Source organism: Pongo abelii, chromosome 20 (assembly GCF_028885655.2).
Source record: "Pongo abelii isolate AG06213 chromosome 20, NHGRI_mPonAbe1-v2.0_pri, whole genome shotgun sequence".
Taxonomy (NCBI): Eukaryota; Metazoa; Chordata; class Mammalia; order Primates; family Hominidae; genus Pongo; species Pongo abelii.
The window spans coordinates 42258908-42276558 of record NC_072005.2 but is presented as its reverse complement, the minus strand read 5'-3'; the positions used below and the strand labels follow the sequence as shown (position 1 = coordinate 42276558).

The window sequence follows — 17651 nt, the reverse complement described above, 5'->3', positions numbered from 1 at the left end:
GGAGAATCGCATGAACCCAGGAAGTGGAGGTTGCAGTGATCCAAGAACACACCACTGCATTCCAGCCTGGCAACAGAGTGAGACTCCATATCAAAAAAAAAAAAAAAAAAAAAAAAAGGCTAAAAACTAGATATATAAAAAAACTACGTAGTTACTTTATTTACTAGTGGTGTCAAGACTTTCTAACTTCTTTAAGCATTATTAAACATAATAATTCTCTTTAATATTAGTATTTGAAGACTTTTGGTTCTGTTTCTGCTTTTTTTTTCTTCATGTGATTTCTCATTTCCCTGTATGTGTTAGTTTTTGTTTTTTTTTTTTTTTATTGTGAAGTGCTCTCTCTTTCCTTGAAACTTTGTGAGAATATTTTGAGGGTTGAGTTGAGGTTGATTTCGTCCACAGAGATTTTGTGTTTGCTTTTTGCCTGTTGCCTAAGACACAGCCCGGCCCATGATACAATTGTTATTGTCATCACTTAGCATCAAAGTAATTTTTAGGCCAGGCACGGTGGCTCATGCCTGTAATCCCAACACTGGGAGGCCGAGGTGGGTGGATCACTTGAGGCCAGGAGTTTGAGACCAGCCTGGCCAACATGGCGAAACCCTTTCTGTACTAAAAATACAAAAATTAGCTGGGTGTGGTGTTGCATGCCTGTAATCCCAGCTACTCAAATGGCTGAGGCACAGAACTGATTGAACCTGGGAGGTGGAGGTTGCAGTGAGCCAAGATCGCACCACTGCATTCCGGCATGGGTGACAGAGCGAGACTCTGTCTCAAAAAAGCCGAAAAAGAATTTTTTAATTTGCATGATACCATTTTCAACCCATGAGCTTTTGTAAATGTTTTGCATTTAAATTTTTTTCCCATTTTTTATTCCTGAATTCAACCTTAATTGCACTATAGTCAATACATACATGGTCAGTATGAGACCAGTTTCTGGAAGTGTGTTCAGACTTACTTCATGCACTGCTGAATTGTCAATGTTTTTGTGGGGGTAGGGATTCACATGTTCCTGTGCTTTCTTTTAATTGCTGCATGTAGAATTCTCACATGTTCAACATATCATGCTTGTTAATTTGATGTAAAGATCCTCTGTATCCCTTTATATTTTCTGGGTGCTTGACCTGTCAGTTATTAAAAGAGGTGTATTGAAATCTCCCACAATCAGCCATGTGTGGTGGCTCACGCCTGTAATCCCAGCACTTCGGGAGGCCGAGGTTGGTGGATCACGAGGTCAGGAACTCAAGACCAGGCTGGTCAAGATGGTGAAATCCCATCTCTACTAAAAATACAAAAAATTAGCCGGGTGTGGTGGCAGGCGCCTGTAATCCCAGCTACTTGGGAGGCTGAGGCAGGAGAATCGCTTGAACTCGGAGGGCAGAGGTTGCAGTGAGCTGAGATGGTGCCACTGCACTCCAGCCTGGGTGACAGAGTGAGACTCCATCTCAAAAAAAATAACTAAAAAAAAGAAATCTCCCACAATCAAGATGAAGCCTAAACTTTTTGTATTTTCTCAATTTTCACTTTGCATATTTAGAGTTTATTTTACTGGATGCTTACAAATTTAGAATTGTTATATCTTTTTGGTGAATGAATGTTTTATTATGTAGTAATCCTCTTTATTCCCAATAATGTTTTCACCTTGAAGTCTATTTTTTTCCAGTGCTAAGACCCTAGCTTTCTATTCATGAATGCTTGCCTGATTTTCATTTTCTTAGCTTTTACTCAACTTTTTTGTGTCCTCATGTTTTTAGTCACTTTTTATTTTAAAGGGGTTGAAATTTACTTTTTCTTTGTTTACATTCCTTATAATTACTGATGTATTTGGATTTTTTTTTTTTTTTTTTTTTTTGAGACAGGGTCTCTCTCTCTGTTGCCTGGGCTGAGTGCAGTGGAGCAATCACAGCTCACCACAGCCTCAACCCCCTAGGCTCAAGCAATCTGCATACCTCAGCCTCCCGAGTAGCTGAAAATACAGGCACAATCCACCTCTCTTGGCCTGTTTGAATTTTTTTAACCAGCTTTTTCTATTTGTCTCACTTTTCCTGTCTTCTGTTGCCTGTTTTATTTTACACTGTTTTAGATTTGAGGTTTTAAAAAAATCTGATGCCCATACTTAGTTTGATTCCACTGATTTGGAAGTTGAAAGCATGGACTCTGGAGCCAGATTGCCTCCATTCAAATCCTAGCTCTGCCATTTAATACCTCTATGACTTTTGGCAATTTACTTAACCTCTCTGTCCTCATTTGCAAATATATGTGCTATTCACAGGATTCTTCTGAGGATTAAATGAGCTTATATAGTAAATGTGTAAAGCAGTGAAAATAGTGCCTGGCATATAGCAAGCATGGTGTGTAAGCTTTTTTTTTTTTCCTGTCCATTTTGTTCTCATTCTTGGGATTTCATCATGCATAATTTTTTTTTAAGAGACAGGTTCTCCTATTGTCACCCAGGCTGGAGTGCAGTGGCTTGACCACAGCTCATTGCAGCACTGACTTTCCGGGCTCGGGTGATCCTCCCGCCTTAGCCTCCTGAGTACCTGAGGCTACAGGCATATGCCACCACACCAGCTTTTTTTTTTTTTTTTTTTTTTTTTTTTTTGAGACAGTGTCCCAGGCTGTTGCCCAGGCTGTTGCCCAGGCTGGTCTTGAACTCCTGGGCTCTGGCAATCTTGCAGCCTTGGCGTCCCAAAGTGTTGGGATTAGAGCCATGAACCACCATGCCTGGCTTATAGAACTTTTACTTTTCTTTTTTTTTTTTTTTCCTGAGATGAAGTCTCGCTCTGTCACCCAGGCTGGAATGCAGTGGCACAATTTCGGCTCACTGCAACCTCTGTCTCCTGGGTTTAAGCAATTCTTCTGCCTCAGCCCCCCGAGTAGCTGAGAATTCAGGCGTGCACCACCATGCCTGGCTTATTTTGTATTTTTAGTAAAGTCGGGGTTTTGCCATGTTGACCAGGCTGGTCTTGAATTCCTGACCTCAGGTGATCTACCTGCCTCAGACTCCCAAAGTGCTGAGATTACAGGCGTGTGCCACCGCACCCGGCCCCATAGAACTTTTAAAATTTACCATTCATGGCACTCGTGGCACCTCAGATTTTTTTTAGAAAACCTCATCACTTCTGAATAAATTTTAGCTGTTCCATCTTGAATATAGTTTGCTCCCTGTTCTTTCAGTATTACTTTTAGGAAGACAAATGAATTCTTTGACTTTTCTTTATTACTTTTAACCTTGCTTTTGCATTTCCAATTATTTAACCATTCCAGTGCGGTTTTATTGTTGATTTCTTTCTCTTTTTCTCCTTGAAATTTATATGTTGAAGAAACTGGATCATCTGTCATTTAACATTTAGCTCACCTCCCTTTATTCCTTTCTTTCCTATAAACAGACTATGTGATATTATTAGTATTGTGTATTTCATCAAGAAGCACATATCTGGTTGTTTCTGTTTCTGTGATGTTAGCAGCCATTCATCACCTCATCCCCTAAAAGTTACTAGGTAATTTTAAAATTGTCCTTATGAACACACAGATTTAAAAAATATTTGATGTGATTTATTGTAATTACATTACAGTGATTACAGTTGTTATTCTTGAATTCATGCTCAATTCGTCCCATCTTTGGCCAATGGGACCCTCTTCACAATGGTTCCTGAGTCTTTTTGACATGACCCTAGGAGTCTTGAATAAGCTTCTTTGTTTTTCTAATATGCCAGCTTTTTCCATGCTCATAATGCACAGTTTCTGTTCTAATCCCAAGATGCTCCAAGGAGCCTAGGTTCTGTATTGTAAGAAATGGTATTCAGATTCAGTAATCTGTCATTAGCGTGTTCATTGCTGCCGGATTGGTTGTTTCTAAGGCTTCAATGGATGAAGATGGAAAGTATTTTTTAAAAATCATGATTGCACTCTTATACTGCCAATTCAAATTCATTCATTGAATTTTAAGTTTCAATGATCCATTTTTTAATTTTTAGATACTGATACCCCATTTGTGTCTTTTACAAAAATTTGCTTGGCCTTTTTGCTAATGAGATGTTACTTTCTCACTTTAAAAAAGTAAACTTTAGGTTTTAGGATAGTTTTAGACTTACAGAAAAGTTGTCAGGTTAGTAACAGAGACTTCCTATACACATCACATGTAGTTTCCCATTAACATTTTATATTTGTACATTTGTCATAATTAATGAATGAATGTTGATCCTATTCAATAATAACACTGTTGAAGCAATGTTGTTATTATTATTTACCTTTCCTATGGTGCTGAGATATATTATTATTAATGGAAACCCCGACTTTACTCAGATTTCCTTAGCTTTTTTTTTTTTTTTTTTTTTGAGATGGAGTCTGGCTTTTGTTGCCTAGGCTGGAGTGCAATGGTACGATCTTGGCTCACTGCAACCTAGGCCTCCCGGGCTCAAGTGATTCTCCTGTCTCAGCCTCCCGAGTAGCTGAGATTACAGGCATGGGCCACCACATCTGGCTCATTTTTGTATTTTTAATAGAGACAGGGTTTCACCATGTTGGCCAGGCTGGTCTTGAACTCCTGACCTCGTGATCCGCCCGCTTCAGCCTCCCAAAGTGCTGGGATTACAGGTGTGAGCCACTGTGCCCGGCCTCCTTAGCTTTTACCTAATGTCCTTTTTTCCTATTCTAGGATCTTGGCTAGGATAACACATTGCATTGAGTCATTATGTTTCCCTAGGCTTCTCTTTGCTTTGACAGCTTTTCAAGCTTTCCTCGTTTGTGATTATCTCAATAGTTTTGGAGAGTACTGGCCAGGTATTTCATAGATTGTCTCTCATTTTGGGATTTGTCTGGTGTTTTTCCAGTGATTAGACTGGAGTTCAGTATTTTTAGAAGGAAGATCACAGAGATAAAATACTGTTCTCATCACATCATGTAAGGGTACATACTATTACCATGTATACCATGTATGTACACCATCTTTTTTTTTTTTTTTTTTTTTTTTAAAGACAGGGTCTTGCTCTGTGGCCCAGGCTGGAGTATAGTGGCACAATCACAGCTCACTGCAGCCTTGAACTCCTGGGCTCAAGCAATCCTTCTGTCTCAGACTCCCAAAGTGCTGGGATTACAGGCATGAGCCACCACGCCCAGCACATCTTTAATTCTTAAGGACATTATTTTCAGTTTGTCTCCCCTTTCTATCATAGATGTTTTTATTTCTACTCAACAACGAAATGCTATGTTTTTGCTTTCTGGTTATTTTTCAGACTCGAAGTTTAGATGTAAGACCAAAGATTCATGTTTGCCAAAAGAAATCTGTGAAGTAATATCATCTCAGTGGGTGAGAATGGAAAAATGTCATAGCCTTGTGGGCTCCAGTGTCAGAGATGACTGGGAATGCAAAGGCCAGTTTCAGCACCAAGATACAAATCAGGAGCAATATTTGGAAAAAGCAATAATGACTTATGAAAAAACACCTACTTTCTGCCTACAGACATCTCTCACTCTGCATCATTGGATTCATCCTGGAGAGAAACTGTATAAATCCACAGAATGTATGGCTTTTAAGTATGGCTCAGAACTTACACAACAGCAAGAAACCCATACTGGTGAAAAACTCTATAAATGTAAGGAGTGTGGGAAGGCCTTTCATCACTTTTCCTATCTTGTTAAACATCAGAGAATTCATACTGGGGAAAAGCCCTGTGCATGTAAAGAATATGGAAAAGCTTTTATTTCTGGCTCACATCTTATTCAACACCAGAAAATGTATACAGATGAGAGACCTCATGAGTGTCAGGAATCCGTGAAGGCCTTTAGACCGTCTGCACACCTTATTCAGCATCGGAGAATTCATACTGGTGACAAACCTTATGAATGTGAAGAATGTGGGAAATCTTTTACTTCTGGCTCAACACTAAATCAACATCAGCAAATTCACACTGGTGAAAAACCCTATCATTGTAAGCAGTGTGGAAAATCTTTTACTGTTGGCTCAACACTAATTCGACACCAGCAAATTCACACTGGTGAGAAACCGTATGATTGTAAGGAATGTGGAAAATCTTTTGCTTCAGGCTCAGCACTAATTCGACATCAGCGAATTCACACTGGTGAGAAACCCTATGACTGTAAGGAATGTGGAAAATCTTTTACTTTTCACTCAGCACTAATTCGACATCAGCGAATTCACACTGGTGAGAAACCCTATGATTGTAAGGAATGTGGGAAATCTTTTACCTTTCGCTCAGGGTTAATTGGACACCAGGCAATTCACACTGGTGAGAAACCCTATGATTGTAAAGAATGTGGAAAATCTTTTACTGCTGGCTCAACACTAATTCAACATCAGCGAATTCACACTGGTGAGAAACCCTATGATTGTAAGGAATGTGGGAAATCTTTTGCTTCGGGCTCAGCACTACTTCAACATCAGCGAATTCACACTGGTGAGAAACCCTATTGTTGTAAGGAATGTGGAAAATCTTTTACTTTTCGCTCAACACGCAATCGACACCAGCGAATTCACACTGGTGAGAAACCCTATAATTGTAAAGAATGTGGAAAGTCTTTTGCTTCTGGCTCAGCACTACTTCAACATCAGCGAATTCACACTGGTGAGAAACCCTATCATTGTAAGGAATGTGGAAAATCTTTTACTTTTCGCTCAGGGCTAACTGGACATCAGGCAGTTCACACTGGTCAGAAACCCTATGATTGTAAAGAATGTGGAAAATCTTTTACTTCTCGCTCAGCACTAATTCAACATCAGCGAATTCACACTGGTGAGAAACCCTATCACTGTAAGGAATGTGGAAAATCTTTTACTGTTGGCTCAACACTACTTCAGCATCAGCAAATTCACACTGGTGAGAAACCTTATGATTGTAAGGAATGTGGGAAGGCCTTTAGACTTCGTTTACGACTTACTCAACATCAACAAATCCATACTGGTGAGAAACCTTATCAATGTCAGGAATGTGGGAAAGCCTTTGTCAGTGTCTCAGGACTCAACCAACATCAGAGAATTCACACTGGTGAGAAACCTTATGAATGTCCGGACTGTGGAAAGGCCTTTAGACAGCGTACATACCTTAATCAACATCGGAGAATTCATACTGGTGAGAAACCTTATGAATGTAAAGAATGTGGGAAATCTTTTACTTTCTGCTCAGGACTAATTCAACATCAGCAAAATCACACTGGTGAGAAACCCTATGATGGTAAGGAATGTGGGAAATCTTTTACTTCTCACTCAACACTAATTCAACATCAGCAAATTCACACTGGTGAGAAACCCTATGATTGTAAGGAATGTGGGAAATCTTTTACTTCTCACTCAACACTAATTCAACATCAACAAATACACGCTGGTGAGAAGCTCTATGATTGTAAGGAATGTGAGAAATCTTTTACTTCTCATTCAACACTAATTCAACATCAGCCAATTCACACTGGTGAGAAACCTTATAATTGCAAGGAATGTGGGAAATCTTTTACTCTTCGCTCAGCACTAATTCAACATCGGCCAGTTCACACTGGTGAGAAACGCTATAGTTGTAAAGAATGTGGGAAATCTTTTACTTCTCGCTCAACACTAATTGAACATCAGCGAATTCACACTGGTGAGAAACCCTATCATTGTAAGGAATGTGGAAAATCTTTTGCTTTTCGCTCAGCAATAATTCAACATCGGCGAATTCACACTGGTGAGAAACCCTATGATTGTAAGGAATGTGGCAAGGCCTTTAGACGTCGTTCAAAACTTACTCAACATCAACGAATCCATACTGGTGAGAAACCTTATCGATGTCATGAATGTGGAAAAGCCTTTGTCCGTTTCTCAGGACTCACCAAACATCACAGTATTCACACTGGTGAGAAACCCTATGAATGTAAGACATGTGGGAAGTCCTTCAGACAGCGTACACACCTTACTCTACATCAGAGAATTCATACCGGTGACAGACCTTATGAATGTAAAGAATGTGGGAAATCTTTTACTTGCGGGTCAGAACTAATTCGACATCAGCGAACTCACACTGGTGAGAAACCTTATGATTGTAAGGAATGTGGGAAGGCCTTTAGATGTCCTTCACAACTTAGTCAACATAAACGAATCCATACTGGTGAGAAAACTTATCAATGTCCGGAATGTGGGAAAGCCTTTTTCTATGCCTCAGGACTCAGCCGACATCAGAGTGTTCACACTGGCGAGAAACCCTATGAATGTAAGACATGTGGGAAGGCCTTTAGACAGCTTACACAGCTTACTCGACATCAGAGAATTCATGACCTAGCATAATTAATGTAGGAAACCGTTCTCATGCCATTTGTCATGGATCATCAGCAGATTCCATATGTGGGTCAAATACAATGGATGTGTATTACAATGGATGTGTATTACTTCATATTCACTTTTTCCAGAATTAAGACTTTTTTTTTTTTTTTTTTTTTTTTTTTGAGACAGAGTCTTGCTCTGTCGCCCAGGCTGGAGTGCAGTGGCGCTATCTCGGCAAGCTCAGCCTCCTGGGTTCATGCCATTCTCCTGCCTTAGCCTCCCTAGTAGCTGGGACTACAGGTACCTGCCACCATGCCTGGCTAATTTTTTTGTTTTTGTATTTTTACTAGAGACAGGGTTTCACTGTGTTAGCCAGGATGGTCTCGATCTCCTGACCTCATGATCCGCCCACCAAAATTAGGACATTTAATACTGAAAGAAATTGATAGTGAATGTAGATGAGTTTTCTATCATGATTCAAAGCTTGTTGAAGTTATACAAATTCATATTAGAGAATGTGGTCAATGACAAAAGACAACCATTTACTACCTACGTGACATTAGGCTAGTTATGTAAATTCTCTGTGCCAAAATTACTAATTGATAAAATGTTGATGGCAATAGTTGTTTTTGTGTATTTTTTGTTTGTTTGTTTTGTTCTAAGACGGAGTCTTGCTCTGTTGCCCAGGCTGGAGTGCAGTGGTGCTATCTTGGCTCACTGCAACCTCTGCCTCCCGGGTTCAAGTGATTCTCCTGCCTCTGCCTCCTAAGTAGCTGAGATTACAGGCATGCACCACCATGCTCGGCTAATTTTTGTATTTTTAGTAGAGACGGGGTTTCACTGTGTTGGTCAGGGTGGTCTCAAACTCTTTACCTCGTGATCCCCCTGCCTTGGCCTCCCAAAGTGCTGGGATTACAGGTGTGAGCCACTGCGCCTGGCTAGTAATAGTTTTTTTTTTTTTTAATTAAGTATTTATTGATCATTCTTGGGTGTTTCTCGGAGAGGGGGATATGGCAGGGACATAGGATGATAGTGGAGAGAGAAGGTCAGGAGATAAACACATGAACGAAGGTCTCTGGTTTTCCTAGGCAGAGGTCTCTGCAGCCTTCTGCAGTGTTTGTGTCCCTGGGTACTTGAGATTAGGGAGTGGTGATGACTCTTAAAGAGCATGCTGCCTTCAAGCATCTGTTTAACAAAGCGCATCTTGCACCTCCCTTAATCCATTTAACCCTGAGTTGACACAGCACATGTTTCAGAGAGCACGGGGCTGGGGGCAAGGCCATAGATCAACAGCATCCCAAGGCAGAAGAATTTCTCCTAGTCAGAACAAAATGGAGTCTCCTATGCCCACCTCTTTCTACAAAGACACAGCAACAATCTGATCTCTCCTTTCTTTTTCCCACACTTCCCGCCCTTCTTTTCAACAAAACCGCCATCATCCTCATGGGCCTCTCCCGATGGTCACTGTCTCTTCGGAGCTGTTGGGTACACCTCCCAGACAGGGCGGCCAGGCAGAGGCGCTCCTCACCTCCCAGATGGGGCGGCCGGGCAGAGGTGCTCTTCATTTCCCAGATGGGGCAGCCAGGCAGAGGCGCTCCTCACATCCCAGACGATGGGCGGCCAGGTAGTGGCGCTCCTCACCTCCCAGACGGGGTGGCCGGGCAGAGGCGCTCCTCACTTCCCAGATGGGGTGGCCGGGTAGAGACGCTTCTCACCTCCCAGACAGGGTGGCCAGGCAGAGGCGCTCCTCACCTCCCAGACAGGGCGGCCGGGCAGAGGTGCTCCTCACTTCCCAGATGGGGCAGCCGGGCAGAGGTGCTCCTCACTTCCCAGACGGGGCGGCCGGGCAGAGGCGCTCCTCACCTCCCAGACAGGGCGGCCGGGCAGAGGTGCTCCTCACTTCCCAGACGGGGCGGCCGGGCAGAGGTGCTCCTCACTTCCTCCCAGATGGGGTGGCGGCCGTGCAGAGGCACTCCTCACCTCCCAGACGGGGTGGCTGGGCAGAGGTGCTCCTCACTTCCCAGACATTGGGTGGCCGGGCAGAGGTGCTCCTCATCTCCCAGACGGGGTGGCCAGGCAGAGGCGCTCCTCACTTCCTCCCAGACGGGGTGGCAGCCAGGCAGAGGCGCTCCTCACCTCCCAGACGGGGCGGCCGGGCAGAGGCGCTCCTCACCTCCCAGACGGAGCGGCCGGGCAGAGGTGCTCCTCACCTCCCAGACAGAGCGACCGGGCAGAGGCGCTCCTCACTTCCCAGACGGGGCGGCCGGGCAGAGGTGCTCCTCACATCCCAGACGATGGGCAGCCGGGCAGAGACACTCCTCACTTCCTATACGGGATGGCAGCCGGGCAGAGGCGCTCCTCACTTCCCAGACGCGGTGGCCGGGCAGAGGGGCTCCTCACATCCCAGACGATGGGCGGCCAGGCAGAGACGCTCCTCACTTCCTAAACGGTGTGGCGACCGGGCAGAGGCTGTAATCTTAGCACTTTAGGAGGCCAAGGCAGGCGGTTGGGAGGTGGAGGTTGTAGCGAGCCGAGATCACGCCACTGCACTCCAGCCTGAGCAACATTGAGCACTGAGTGAGCGAGACTCCGTCTGCAATCCCAGCACCTCGGGAGGCCGAGGCGGGCAGATCACTCGAGGCCAGGAGCTGGAGACCAGCCCGGTCAACAGGGCGAAACCCCGTCTCCACCAAAAACACAAAAACCAGTCAGGCGTGGCGGCGCGCGCCTGCAATCCCAGGCACTCGGCAGGCCGGGGCAAGAGAATCACAGGAGCCTGAGGCAGGGAGGCTGCAGCGAGTCGAGATCACCGCAGTACAGTCCAGCTTCGGCAACAGAGGGAGACCGAAAAAAGAAGGAGAGGGAGACCGAAGAAGAGAGGGAGAGGGAGGGGGAGGAGGAGGGAGAGGGAGACCCAACGTAATAGTTTTATAATAAAGAAGTGTGACTATATTTTTCATGTTTGACTACTGACTTTGTTTTAAGCTTCACCTTCCCTGTCTATTTCCCTGTCTACTTTAGCCCATAACTGCAAAGGTGGCTAAGAAAGTCCTTGCTGGAAAGAAAGCAAGCAAAACTAAAGTCCGTGCGCACCTTCTTCTTTGGATCCAGTGGGCAATTTATATTAGAAATTCCAAGCTGGGCGCGGTGGCTCACGCCTGTAATGCCAGCACTTTCGGAGGCTGAGGTGGGTGGATCACCTGAGGTTAAGAGTTCAAGACCAGCCTGGCTAACATGTTGAAACCCCATCTCTACTAAAAATACAAAATTAGCCAGACATGGTGGCGTATGCCTGTAATCCCAGCTATTCAGGAGGCAAGGCTGGAGAATCGCTTGAACCTGGGAGGCGGATGTTGCAGTGAGCCAGTCAGTGGAGCAGTCAGAACACACACAGTGTTTATCAATTAAGTTTGTAGTCAGAACACACACCATGTTTATCAATTAAGTTTGCTGTCTTATATGGACACAGTTTGTGATGCCCTAAAACAACTAGTGGTGCCAAAGAGAATCATAGGCCACCATAACGGATATAATGACAATGAGAAAGTTGAAATATTGTTGGGATCATCCAAATATGACACAGATACAAAGTGAGCACATGCTGGTGAATAAATGGAGCCAATAGACTTGTTCACTGCATGGTTATGTCAGAGGCGTGTAAACCAGAGCAACTTCTTGAATAGGAGCTGTGTAAAGTAACACTGAAACCTACCGGACTGCATTCCTAGACAGGTAAGGCATTCTAAGTCACAAAATGAGATATGAGGTCAGCATAAGATACAGGTCATAAAGACCTTGCTGATAAAACATCTTGCAGTAAAGAAGTCAGCCAAATCCAAGATGGTGACAAGAGTGACCTCTGGTCGTCCTCACTGCTATACTCCCAGCAGCACCGTGACACCCAGCTAAGTTTTTATTTTTTATTTCAGTAGAGTTGGAGTCTTGCTTTGTTACCCAGGCTGGTCTTGAATTCCTGTCTTCAAGCAATCTTCCCACCTTATGAATATAAAGAATGGCCCACCTTGGCCTCTCAAAGTGCTCGGATTACAATCATGAGCCACTGCACCTGGCACTTTCTTTTCTTTTTCTCTTTTTTTTTTTTTTTGAGATGGAGTTTTGCTCTTGTTGCCCAGGCTAGAGTGCAATGGCATGATCTCGGCTCACTGCAACCTCCGCCTCCTGGATTCAAGTGATTCTCTTGCCTCAGCCTCCTGAGTAACTGGGATTACAGGCATGCTCCACCATGCCCGGCTAATTTTTGTATTATTTAGTAGAGACGGGGTTTCTCCATGTTGGTCAGGCTGGTCTCTGAACTCTGGGCAGGGCTAATTTAGATAAGGTAGTCAGGAAAGGCATTTCTTACAAGGTGGTATTTGCATGAATGTAGACATATGGTTGCGTTTTATTATATGTAAATTACACTTCAATAAAGTTGATGAAAAAATCTTACCTCATCATCTATGCACTTCGGATTGTTGTATTTCATTCTATTTAAATTACACTTGCGTTTTAAAAATTTAACACTTCTCTAAAACTTACATATCTGTTGATTTGTACTTTTGCTAATATGCTTATGGATGATTCATATATATATATATACACACACACACACATATCTTTTAAGAAGGTTATTTTAAGGTTAATCAATTGAGGCTTTGTCTCAACTGATTTTTTTTGAGACGGAGTCTCGTTCTGTCGCCCAGGCTGGAGTGCAGTGGCACAATCTCAACTCACTGCAAGCTCCACCTCCCGGGTTCACGCCATTCTCCTGCCTCAGCCTCCCGAGTAGCTGGGACTACAGGCGCCCGCCACCACATCTGGCTAATTTTTTGTATTTGTAGTAGAGATGGGGTTTCACCGTGTTAGCCAGGATGGTCTTGATCTCCTGACCTCATGATCCACCCACCTCAGCCTCCCAAAGTGCTGGGATTACAGGCGTGAGCCACCCTACCTGGCTCAATTGATTCTTTTGTCTCAATTTGTAGTCAGTTGAGGTTTGTCTCAATTTATGGAAACAAATCAAATGTTTGTTCTCAAATTCTTACTCTGTCATCTATTATCCTCCATATTTTTGTAACTGCTTCCTTGGAGATATTTAAACATAAATGTATACAGAGAGGGTGAAGATGGAGGAGTGCTTTTTACAGTTCACAATTGTCTTTTTCATGTGTGACAGGTTTTTGCTGTGTTGCCCAGGCTGGAGTGCAATGCCACAGTCTTGGCTCACTGCAGCCTCAACTTCCTGGGCTCAATTGATCCCCCACCTCAGCCTCCCGAGTAGCAAGGACTACAGGTGCACACCACCACGGCTAGCTAATTTTTGTATCTTTTGTAGAGACAGGGTTTCACCATGTTGCCCAGGCTGGTCTTGAACTCTTGGGCTCAACTGGTCCTCCCACCTCAGCCTCCTAGGTGCTGGGATTACAGGTGTGAGCCGCTGTGTTCAGCCAATACTCTTTTAATGTTTTTACTTTTCACTTTTAAAAATTAACTCTTTATGAAAAAAGTAGAATTTTTTAAAGAGCAGAGAAAAGCACAATGAAGACAGAAAGATCACCTGTATATTCTTATTGACCAAAGATGATCTATTGGGGTAAATCCTTTTTTTTTTTTTTTTTTTTTTTTGAGACAGAGTTTTGCTATTGTTGCCCAGGCTGGAGTGCAATGGCGCGATCTTGGCTTACCGCAACCTCTGCCTCCCAGGTTCAAACAATTCTCCTGCCTCAGCCTCCCGAGTAGCTGGGATTACAGGCATGCACCACCATGCCCCGCTAATTTTGTATTTTTAATAGAGACAGGGTTTCTCCATGTTGAGGCTGGGCTTGAACTCCAGACCTCAGGTGATCCGCCTGCCTTGGCCTCCCAAAGTGCTGGGATTACAGGCAGGAGCCACGTGCCTGGCCGGTAAATCCTTTTAATAGAGGAGTTTCAGTATTTCTACTCTGCCATAGTATTAGAAAGAAAAGAATCATTATTGACATCTTTACGACACTGAGTTTTTCTCTTGTACCTGGTATATCTCTTTATTTCAGTAGGTATTCTTTTATGTGCTTTAGTAAGTCTTTATATTTTTATCATAAAAGTGTACACATTTCTTGTTTTACTTATTTCTAGATACTTAATGGTTTTTGTTTATAATATGATTGGGATTTTTTTCTGCTATGTAATTGATTACTATTACTGTGTACTAAACTGTTGGTTTTTGTCTAAGGATTGTAACATTGATGAACTACTTTAGTAGATGAAATGGTTTCTTCATGAGATTGAATTGTCTAAAGAGATGTTGGTATTATTTGTAAATAAAAGTATTTGCCTATTCCTTTCTATATGCCTTATTTCTTAATTTATACTTGTAGCTTGGATCATATGTATAATATGAATGTCTACAGCACTAACTAGTTTCTTCATCTTGACCCTTTCTTTAAGTGAGGTTTTTTTGTTTGTTTGTTTGTTTTTGAGACAAGGTCTCACTCTGTCACCAGGCTTGAGGGCAGTGGCATGATCACTGCTCACTGCAGCCCCAACCTCCCAGGCTCAATCAATCCTTCCACCTCAGCCTCCCAAGTACCTGGGACTACAGGTGTGCACCACCATGCTAGGCTCATTTTTGTATTTGCAGAGATGGGGTTTTGCCGTGTTGTCGAGGCCACTGTTGAACTTCTGGGATCAAGCCATCTGCCCTCCTCGGCCTCCCGAAGTGCTGGGATTACTGGTGTGAGACATCGTGCCTGGCCAAGGGAATATTTTTAATGTTTGCCATTAAGGATGATTGCTGTAGGTTTATGGTTTTGTTAATTAAAACAATTTTTGGCTGGGCATGGTGGCTCACACCTGCAATCCCAGCACTTTGGGAGGCCGAGGTGGGTGGATCATTTGAGGTCAGGAGTTCAAGAACAGCCTGGCCACCATGGTGAAACACTGCCTCTACTAAAAATACAAAAATTAGCCAGGCATGGTGGTGGGCGCCTGTAATCCCAGCTACTTGGGATGCTGAGGCAGGAGAATCGCTTGAACCCAGGAGGTGGAGGTTGCAGTGAGCCAAGATCTCGCCACGGCACTCCAGCCTGGGTGACAGAGCAAGACTATCTCAAAGAAAAAACAAAAACAAATTTTAATAAAGGAACTATGTCAAGCTGTAAATAAAACCACTTGGGCCTATATTTAGCCAGAGATTGTATCTTCCACTATTCAAAGACAAGACCTCATGACTTGTTATATTTTTATTAAGTTGGTTGAGGTATAATTTACATAGATTACAATTCATACTTTGAAATGAACAACTTGATTAATGTTGATATCGGTATTTGTTTAGCTACCATCACAATCATAGAGGACGTTTCCATCATCCCAAAAAGTCCCCTCATGTCCCTTTGCAGTCAGTCCTTCCCTCCCTGCTTATTCACAGCTTGCTTCAACTGCAGATCTGCTTTTTTTTTTGAGATGGAGTTTTGGTCTTGTTGCCCAGGGTGGAGTGCAATGGCGCGAACTTGGCTCACTGCAACCTCTGCCTCCCAGGTTCAAGTGATTCTCCTGCCTCAGCCTCCTGAGTAGCTGGGATTACAGGTATGTGCCACCACACCTGGCTAATTTTGTATTTTTAATAGAGATGGGTTTTCCCCATGTTGGTCAGTCTGGTCTGGAACTCCCAACCTCAGGTGATCCGCCTGGTTCAGCCTCTGAAAGTGCTGGCATTACAAGCGTGAGCCGCCACGCCCAGCCAGATCTGCTTTTTATAACTGTAGGTTTTGTTTTTGTTTTTGTTTTTGAGGTGGAGTTTCACTCTTGTTTTCCAGGCTGGAGTGCAATGGCGCAATCTCGGCTTACTGCAACCTCTGCCTCCTAGTTTCAAGCGATTCTCCTGCCTCAGCCTCCCAAGTAGCTGGGATTATAAGCATGTGCCACCATGCCCAGCTAATTTTGTACTTTAGAGACGGGGTTTCACCATGTTGGCCAGACTGGTCTCGAACTCCTGACCTCAGGTGATCCACCCACCTCGGTCCTCCAAAGTGCTGGGATTACAGGCATGAGCCACCGCACCCGGCCTGTAGTTTTGATGTCCACACTTTCACTTCTGACATTGGCAATTTGTGTGTTCTCTCTCTCTTTTGATCTGTCTGCTTAGAGGTTGATCAATTTTATTGATCTTTTCAAAAAACCAATTAATATTCTGTTCAAATTTTTATTGTAAAATACATATAACATAAAATTTACCATCTTAACTATTTTTAAGTGTACAGTCAGTACTAAGTACATTCATAATGTACAACCAACGTCCATCTCCAGAACCCTTTTCATTTTGTAAAAGTGAAACTGTAAACCTTTCTAACAACACTTCCCATTTCCCCTTTCCCCAGTCTCCTAACCTCCGGTGACTCCTGTTCTATTTCCTGTATGTATAAATGTGAATGCTCTAAGTACCTCACAAAAGTGGAATCACAGAATATTTCTCCTTTTAAAATTAGTTTTATGTCTACTTGTTCTATCAGTGATAGGAGAGTGTTGAAATATCTAACTATAATTGTGTATTTCTCTATATCTTTCTCAGTTTTATCTGTTTTTAATCTGTGCATTTTGGAGCTCTGTTATTATGCACTTACACATTCGGGATTGTTTTTTCCCATTTATCATTATAAAATTCCCTCTTTGTTCCTTGTAACAGTCCTTATTCTGAAGTCTACTTTGTCTGATATTAATATAGCCATGATTGGTGGTTGCGTGGTATAGCTCTTCCCATCATTTTTTTTACTTTTAAACTATCTAGGTGTTTAAATTTAAAGTGGGTGTCTTGTAGACAATGTGTAGTTTTAGTTTGGTGTTTTGCTGTTATTGTTGTTGTTTTGAGATACGGTTTTGCTCTGTCACCGAGGCTGGACAGCAGTGGTGCAGTCACAACTCACTGCTGCCTCAACCTCCTAGGCTCAAGCAATCCTCGTGCCTCAGCCTCCCCAGTAGCTAGCACTACAGGCATGTGCCATGAGGCCTGGCTGTGTTCTTACATTTTTATACAATCTGACAATCTCTGTCTTTAGTTGGAGTGTTTAGGTCAGGGAATGGCAAACTATGGTTCCCAGGATAAATCCAGCCTGTCACCTGTTTTATATATAAAGCTTTGTTGGAATACAACAAATGCTCATTTGTTTACATGTTTTAAATTGCTTTTCTGCTACAACTAAGGGGTTGAATCATTTGACAGAGACTCTGTGGGTCCAGAAAACCTGTATTTACACTCTGGCCCTTTATTGATAAAGTTTTCTGATGCCTGGTTTAGATTATTAACATCTCAAGTGAGTATCAGTATGGTTAGATTTAGTTCCACTAGCTTGCCATTTGTTTTGTCCTAACTGTTGTTTGTTCCTTCTTTTTTTTTTTTTTTTTTTTTTGAGGTGGAATCTTGCTTTGTCAC

The 17651-nt window shown here is 43.0% G+C and overlaps 1 protein-coding gene across 2 annotated transcripts in view; it reads left to right on the top strand.

Moving 5' to 3' along the window:
* The window catches only part of ZNF850 (zinc finger protein 850), a 28337-nt gene extending 17141 nt beyond the window's left edge, over window positions 1-11196 (top strand). The window contains exon 5 of one of the 2 annotated variants that reach the window (XM_024237942.3): window positions 5235-11196. In XM_024237942.3, coding sequence (XP_024093710.3) covers window positions 5235-8272 — 3038 coding nt within the window. In that variant the 3' untranslated portion in view covers window positions 8273-11196. The remainder of the gene's footprint in view (window positions 1-5234) is intronic. The other variant, XM_054540251.2, reaches the window with a different exon arrangement.
* The last annotated feature ends 6455 nt before the right edge of the window (window positions 11197-17651 follow it).